This window comes from Oryzias melastigma, linkage group LG9, assembly GCF_002922805.2.
Source record: "Oryzias melastigma strain HK-1 linkage group LG9, ASM292280v2, whole genome shotgun sequence".
Lineage (NCBI taxonomy): Eukaryota > Metazoa > Chordata > Actinopteri > Beloniformes > Adrianichthyidae > Oryzias > Oryzias melastigma.
The window spans coordinates 23,712,991-23,721,951 of NC_050520.1; the positions used below are offsets into that span (position 1 = coordinate 23,712,991).

General features: G+C 38.2%; 1 protein-coding gene across 1 annotated transcript in view; it reads right to left on the reverse strand.

Moving 5' to 3' along the window:
* Nucleotides 1-726: 726 nt before the first annotated feature.
* Nucleotides 727-8,961, reverse strand: part of LOC112148224 (gastrula zinc finger protein XlCGF57.1) — a 15,899-nt gene continuing 7,664 nt past the window's right edge. Inside the window, exon 2 of the mRNA XM_024275135.2 lies at nucleotides 727-2,570. Within this exon, the coding sequence (XP_024130903.1) occupies nucleotides 808-2,328 (1,521 nt within the window). The 5' untranslated portion in view covers nucleotides 2,329-2,570 and the 3' untranslated portion in view covers nucleotides 727-807. The remainder of the gene's footprint in view (nucleotides 2,571-8,961) is intronic.

The following is an 8,961-nucleotide window of genomic DNA, read 5'->3' on the forward strand; positions in this document are numbered from 1 at the left end:
TTATTAGACTGAACTAGACTGCAGTCACTACTTTTTGTCTAAATAATAATGAAATGTTCAATGATCAAGTAAAAATGTTAGAATAAAAGATGTATACAAAATACTGGAGACACATATATAGACAACATGCACATCGTATAAGCACAAACTACAACCACAATGAAGCCTTTCAAGATTTAGCTATAATAATTCAAAACAAACTTCTATTTACAGGTACTTCTAAAATAATTCATTTGGTGAGCATTTTTAACATTTTGTCAGAAGTAAAGTTCATTATGTAGTATCTTTACATATACCTTGAAATGCGTTACTTTTTTGTTTTTGCTTACCGTGCCTTAGAAATAATAAAATACCTAAAATTAACTATTCCTAGAAAGTTACAAAATCATATCAAAACAATCACAGTCTTTAGAAAAGTCCTTCTACACTTGCAATACACACTTGTGCCACTCTAATAAAATTACTACATATATGTGGTATTGAGCCAATCAGCGTTTGGCTGTGTACATGTAATAAAAGCCCAGGTTGCTAAGGAGTTCATTAGCAGTAAAAGGTTTGACCTCAGGAGTTTTAAACATTAATAAACTTAAAAAACTTAATTTAAAATGTTCAAACTTTCTGAGAAACAGGACTTCCTCCCCTAATAAAATAAAGCCCTTGGGTGTGGTGTAGAGGTCGACTTCTGATGATAATTTTAGAATTTAGAGTTTACACTAAATCATTGAATACATTGAAAAAAAATACTTTATTCATGTGAGTTTTCATGTGTCCGTTGAGACTAGTTACTAAGACTTTTTATGACATTAATTAAAAAGAAAAATGCATTTTTTCTGTATGAGATCTCATGTGCTTTTTGAGATTACATGCCTGACTAAAACTTGCGTCACATTTTTCACAAGGAAAGGGCTTCTCTCCTGTATGATCTCTCATATGTACATTGAGACTACTTACATGTCTGAAACTTCTATCACATTCTGTACATGAAAAGGGCTTTTCTCCTGTGTGAATTCGCATGTGTGATTTGAGATTAGATACACGACGAAAACTTGTTTCACATTCTGTACAAAAAAAAGGCTTTTCTCCTTTATGAGTTATCATGTGTGATTTGAGACCAGCTATATTACTAAAACTCCTTTCACATTCTTTACAAGAATATGGCTTTTCTTCTGAGTGAGTTACCATGTGTGTTTTGAGGTGATAAAGACGACGAAAACTTTTACCACATTCTTTACAAGAAAAAGGCTTCTCTTCTGTGTGAGTTTTCATATGTGTTTTGAGATGGCATTGTTGATTAAAACTTTTTTCACATTCTTTACAAGTAAAAGGCTTTTCTCCTGTGTGAGTTCTCATATGTGTTTTGAGACTAGACGTGTGACCAAAACTTGCATCACACTCTTTACAAGAAAAAGGCTTTTCTTGTGTATGAGTTTTCATGTGTGTTTTGAGATTACTCATTTGCCCAAATCTTGCATCACATTCTTTACAAGAAAAAGGCTTTTCTCCTGTGTGAGTTCTCATGTGAATTATGAGACTACCTTTGTGACTAAAACTTGAATCACATTCCTGACAAGAAAAAGGCCTTTCTCCTGTATGAGTTCTCATGTGTACTTTGAGATAAGCTACATTACTAAAACTTCTTTCACATTCTTTACAAGAAAAAGGCTTCTCTCCCGAATGAGTTGTCATGTGTGATCTGAGATAAGCTATATTAGTAAAACTCCTTTCACATTCTTTACAAGAATATGGCTTTTCTCCTGTATGAATTCTCATGTGTAATGTGAGATGAGATTTCTGACCAAAACTTTTTTCACATTCTTCACAAGAAAAGGGCTTTTCTCCTGTGTGAGTTCTCATGTGTGTTTTGAGATATGAGCTTTGACTAAAACTTTTTTCACATTCTTTACAAGAAAAAGGCTTTTCTCTTGTGTGAGTTCTCATATGTTTTGTCAAATAAGATCTTTGACTAAAACCTTTGTCACATTCTTTACAGAAATATATTTCATCAGACTCAGTTGCTATGTAGTCAGACAGATTACAAATTATTCTTGAGCTTTCTTGAGATTGTTTGCACTTCTTAACCAAAGTTCCTACTTTGGGATGTTTTATAACATCAGAGTCACACTGACTTGCTGACATGCAAGAGCTATCCACACTTCTATCTCTTTTCTTCCTCTGAGGGTTCTGCAGGTCTGATTCTCCAGCTGTAGATGATGTTGGTTCTTCATGTTTGTTTACTTTTTCCTCCTGATTCTCAGTTACATTAAAGCACTGCTGATTGTTTAGATCTGCTTCACTGTGATCATTTTCCTCATAAGCAGGAATCGCCATCAGGGTATCAACCTCCTGCTTCAGCTCAAGCTGCTCCTCAACCTGACTGACGAAAAGGTCTTCTGGCTCCTCTTTAATGAGTGATGGTCCTGGTATCCCCTGTTCTTCTTCAATTCCTGGAGGTTCTTGTTCCTCCGTCTCTTCTTTATAAGATGGAGGTTCTGGATCCTCCTGTTCCACTCTGATATTCCATTGCTGGTTGGAGAAATCCTCCTCTTCAGTCACCAAATGCTGGGGGAGGGCTGCAGAAACACAAGAAGAGGCCCTTTTATATATTTTGTGGATTTTGTGTATTGTCAAGAACCTATAAAAATTTGAATTGTTTCAGTCAGAATATGCACAATTAAAAAATTTTATATAAAGTCCCCCTACAATGAAAATCATGTTTTTCTGACTAGTGTGCCAAGCTCAGGTGCTGGAAAAGAGAAGATGGCATTGACTGTGGTCAAATGAGCGCCATTTACACTGCTGGTACCTGTCAGCAACCTCTTGAGTCCCACAAGACAGCCAGGCCTGATAAGACTCCTTCAGCTTCACACCATCCCTTACTTCTGGTGTCCACCTCCCAACCTTGTGACCACAGCTCCATAGAGTAGCAGAGACAATGAAGGTGGAGAACGTGGTCGACCAACCTCCCTCGGTACCTGCTTGAAATTCTCCCAGATGTGCGAGTTAACCCTTGTCAATTACTGCTGCCACAAAGAATTATTTGATTAATCGACTAATCACTGATTATTTTTTCTGATTAGTCAAATAATTGGATAATTCGTGTATTTCATAAGATATCAGTGTGGGGTTACGTCCCATCAACATTCCCGCCCACAACTCAGAGGTGAATTTCTAATGAACTCCTGCTGCTCTGAGGAAACTATGTCAGAAAAAACGACAACATTTTTAGATTTTGGCTGAAAACAGAAGAATCATAGTGAAAAGACCACTGAGAACGCTTTGAAAACAGATCAAATTTTGTTGGAGTAGGATTTTAAAAATACTACTCAGAGCTGAAATTTAGACTTAAAAAAATTAGAGAGAAAAACTTGAAGTTCTTGTGATTAGTACAGAACCATTACAAGGTATGAATTCAAAGATTCTGATGGAGTCATCTGGACCCCATAAGATAGCACAAGGGTTCTGAAAACCTCATCATGGATCTGTGAGGTCTGTGATGTACTTCTATCAACAGAAAAATTCACATATGTGGCCCTGTACTTTTATTGCTTTTTTCATTTAAAATATATATATTTGTTAGTTTGTTGACAAAACGTATTCTTGCTGTTTTTTTTTATAAAATTACACCTAAAACTTTCATTCTATGTTGTAAAAACAGTTCATTAAACATTTTTGGGGTTTCCACAGCAAAATGAACCACTTTTTTCCAGAAGAAATACTGTTGTTGCATGATTTTATGTCTAGTGTGTGAATACAACATGGAAAAATGACTAATTAAAGGAAGAGTTACATACAGAGGTAAATTCAAAAGTAGACAAAAACAGAATTTTAAGCCCTAGGTCAAAAAAATGTTCTGACTGTCATTTTTGCATGTAATTTCAAATTGTGGTTATTTGCAGATAATAAGTGGATGGCAAATATTGCAACACATTTTTCTAATAGTGATTAATTGCAATTTATTTTTTCCAGATTTGCGATTGATGAATTCTTTTTTTTTTTTATCGATTCCCGGCCCTAACACACACATGCACGCACGCACGCACACACACAGCGACTCTGACAAAATCGCTGTCGATGGGTTGCAGACGTTTGCTGTATGGCGATAGGCATTTCAGGAAGTGATGGTGAAAGCGGTGGTCTACTTTCACGAGGGGTGGAGGTAATGCATTTCCAATGAGGGACCTCATGGCTCGAGAAGTCCAGTTCTAATTAGACTGTCTATGCTCTCTGCGCAGCCTTATTATTTAATTATTTATTATTATTATTATTCATTATTATTTATTACAACAGAAAATCAGTTTTGTCCAAAAACTACAAACAAATGCCATATTATCTCTTTTTAAAAATGAAATCTCAATTACAGTATTTAAAAAAAAGTACGTTTATTTTAGGCCGAGTTTTATTCCGCTGATCTCACAGTTGCAGGGTAGGACGGCTGAGCACGATTAAAAAGGATATTAACTCTTTAATTAGGTTTAATTAATCGCGTACGTTAACGCGTCAACATTCATGGTCCTAATATATACTGCTCACAAAAATTAAAGGAGCACTTTAAAGAAACACATTAGATACATCAGATCTCAATATGAAGTTTGATATCTTTACAAATAACGACAGGGCAGTGTCTTAGGAACAAAAGGATCCCAAGTCTTTTGATGGAAATAAAATTTTTCAGTAGGGATGTCCCTATCCGACCACGTGATTGGAAATCGGGGCCGATCACGTGGTTTGGGACTCGATCGGAATCGTACTCCTTTGTCCAATCAGGATCGGATATTTCATTTATTCTCATTATGATCAGAGCTTTATATTTCATCTTATCATTCCGGATAAATAATCCACTAGAAGTCTGCATGTCATGAAAATATCACAAAATATCATCACCAGAAAACGCAGCAGAAAACGGCAGCAGCTCAAGCAGAAGGCTAACGTAAACAAAGCTAGCTAGAAAGCTAACCTCCGGGATCAATAACTCTTAAAAACTCTTTAAACTGACAACAAGTGTCTCTATTGGTTTGTCATAACTCAAACAACAACCTATAAAGGTATTCCAACAGAAAAAGACTATTTTTTGTTCTTTTTAATGTGAAGCTCTTTATGCTGCAGACAGATGGCTAAACAGCAGCTTCTAACTGCTACATGCTAGCGCCGTGATTTAACTCCTTAGGACCCCAGCTGTCCTTTGATATGCCTGTTTTATTTATCTGACAGAGAAATAACAGTTAAGAAAATTAACTACTGTGGTAATAAAACCGAAAATGTGATGTCTTAAGAACTTAAAAAATAAGCACATAACCTTAAAAATAAATAAATAAAATTAAAACTAATAATGATAACAGCTATTCGTGAATATTCATCAAATTTTATGCTAAAACAAAATCATAATTTATTTTTAAGAATTTTAAATGAGGACAGGAATCACATATGGTCAAAAATGTTCAATAGCTTTAAAGATGTTAAAGCTAAAGTCACTAAACTTAATCACATGACTAATTATCACTTATTTACCAAGAAAATTGTATTTTTTTCCTAGTTTATATTTGCTGTATTTTTACCTGTTTATCAAAGCTACTTCACAGAAGTGTTTTATTTAAGTTTTTAATGATAAAAGAAGGTTATTGAAATATAAATAAGGGACAACACTAATCTGTTTATTCAATTTATCCATGTTTTAAATGTCTTTTAAAGTAACGGATCGGGACTCAGTATCGACTGATACACAAAAGCAAATGACTCGGAATAGGATCAGGCCTGATCGGGACATGCCTAGTTTTCACCCTACAGAGGGCTCAGTTGTGTAGACACCATACAATGAGTGGAATGAAGATGTAGCAGGCTAGTCCATTTTTTTCAAAGACTTCATTCCTGCAACTCAAAATGCTTTTCAGTATCTTGTGTGGCCCCCACCAGCTTTTATGCATGCTTGACAACATCGCGGCATGCTCCTAATGAGACGACGGATGGTGTCTTATGGCATTTCCTCCCAGATCTGTTTGAGGGCATCCCTGAGCTGTTGTACAGTCTGAGGAGTAACCTGGCGGCGCCTAATGGACCCAAACATAATGTCCCAGAGATGTTCTATTGGGTTTAAGTCAGGGGATGGTGAAGGTCATTCAATTGTTTCAGTTCCTTCATCCTCCAGGTACTGCCTGCATACTCTTGCCACGTGAGGCCGGGCATTGTCGTGCATTAGGAGGAAACCAGGACCTACTGCACCAGCGTAGGGTCTGACAATGGGTTCAAGGATTTCATCTGGATACCTTATGGCAGTCAGAGCACCATTTCCTAGGCAGTAGAGGTCTGTGCGTCTCTCCATGGATATGCCTCCCCAGACCATCACTGACCCACCACCAAACCTGTCATGTTGAACCACGTTGCAGGCAGCATAACGTTCTCCTTGTCTTCTCCAGACTCTTTCACGTCTATCACAGGTGCTCAGGGTGAACCTGCTCTCGTCTGTGAAAAGTACAGGGCGCCAGTGGCGGACTTGCCAATTCTGGTGTTCTTGAGCAAATGCCAGTGGAGCTCCACGGTGCTGGGCAGTGAGCACAGGGCCCACTACAGGACGTGGGGCCCTCAGGCCACCTTCATGAAGTCTGTTCCTGATTGTTTGGGTAGAGACATTCACACCAGTGGCCCTCTGGAGGTCATTCTGTAGGGCACGAGCAGTGCTCAGCCTGTTCCTCCTTGCACAAAGGAGCAGGTATGGGTCCTGCTGAGGGGTTGAGGACCTTCTACGGCCCTGTCCAGCTCTCCCAGAATAACCACCAGTCTCCTGAAATCTCCTCCATGTTCTGGAGATTGTGCTGGGAGACACATTAAACCTTCTTGCTGCAGCACGTGTGGATGTGCCATCCTGGAGAAGTTGGACAACCTGTTCAACTTCTGTAGGGTTAAGGAATCGCCTCATACTGCCAGTAGAGATAATTATCAAGCCAAAATCAGCACGAGTGGAAAACCAGCCAAAAAAGATCAAGAGGGAGAAACTTGAAATGACCTCCACATGTAACACCAGTCCTGTTTTGAGGGTTTTCTAATTGTGGCCACTGAAGTGCACCTGTTGTTAATTCATGAACACCAATACAGCTGAAATTAATTAACGAGGCCCTCAGCTGCTTAACCAACCAGAAAATGATCAGACAGGTTTAATTCAATTCATGCCAGGCCCAATAAAAAAAAGTGTTCCTTTAATTTTTTTGCAGTATGTATATATATATATATCCTCCCATTTATGTGCTTAAATAAACAGACTCACAATGGAAAGCACATTTTTAAGTCAGAGCTTCATGTGACATCACTACTGACCAGATTAACACCACTGCAAATGTGTCAAAGAGAATGGCATACCCGGCATTAGAAGGTTTTGAGATAAAAACAAGGAAGAAAAAAAAAAACGCCTCCACTAGCAAATTAGTTGTCGAGAATCTTAATAGTCAATGTAGCCGAGACCAATTGTTGCAGCCCTACTGCCGACCCAATTCTGTTGTATTTATCTGCCACATCTTAAAGAATATATTATCTGGTAACAAATCAGTCTGGTCACAACACAAGGAGCAGCTAATTAGCATAGCATCATAGCATTAATGTCTGACTGCATCAGTATCTGCAAACAAACATTTTTTTAAAACTTTCTTCGCTGCTGGAAGTCCAGCAGATTGGTCCTCCAGTTCTGTCTGGATCTTCTTAAAATCGTCACAAGTTGTTCTGCTTCATCAGCCAAACACAACAGGGAGGGGAATTAACAAGAGTGACAGGGGGTGGGGGTGGGAGTGTTTGGAGTGAGCAAAGAAGAGGAGGAGCATGAAAGAAAGCAGGAGGGTTAATAAACACTAGAAAAAAAAAAAAAAAAAAAATCGAAAAATTGATTGCTGATATATCGCAATATTTTGTTTGGCGATACTTGTATGACTTTAAAATGATGCCATTATGATATTTATTTAAATATTTATGAGCGTCCTTCACCGTCCGGCTTTTGTTTTCCACCATAACCTCCCACCACTAGTTGGCAGCAGTGCCCACTGAGCCTCATTGAGCCCCTCTACATGGCGAACAAAACAACAACAAGATCTGACAAATGTTCAGTCAATCTTGCGGTTTTGGTTATGAGACATTTACTACTTGGTTTTGACTTGGAATGGCTACTAAACTGAAACTCCATGCCATGTTGCAGCCAGTATCAAATCAAGGCGTGGATTGCGGAGGTTCGTAGAGGCTTAGATAAGAACGAGCGAAGCAGGAGAGCTGCAGCGGGTCATGCACGGATCCTCCATCTAAATGCTGTCGGCAAAGCGAGCAGAAGCTCTGCTGAACTTCACAGAAATAGATTCTAGATCAGAGACCTGATGGATCAGAGTGATGTAGACAACACTGAAAAATGAGCAACGTTATAGTGATTAGCAGTAGGGCTGCCACGATTATTCGACTAATCGACAACTAATCGACTATTAAAATAGTCGACAAATAATTTAGTTGTCGAAGCGTCGTTTTTTCTTTGTTTTTTCCTTGTTGTGATCTTAAAACTACTGTTCGCACTTTCTAATGCCAGGTCTGCCTTTGTCTTTGTCACACATGCGCAGTGGTGCTAATCCAGTCAGCATTGACGTCACAGGAAGTTCTCCGTAGGCTCATAACAACACGCTAGCTCGAAAATGTGGGAAACATAAGGAAAATAAAAGAGGAAAAAGTGTCAACTGTAATTGCTACAAGACAGAACTTGTGTTCCATGAGAGCACTATGGCGATAAATGATCACCTTTCATATTCCGCGCCGCGATCACGTTGTTCGGTTCTAAGAGCGGATTATGTTTTTCTTGTTTTTCCAATTTAACAAAATAGTTTTTTTTTGCTATACAAAGAGTTATGAAGATTACAGATACCAATCCTCCTTCTATATTGATGGCACTCATGTCACCAAGCACACAAAGTGACGGTAAAGCTGTGATAGAAACATTAAGCCAGACTGATA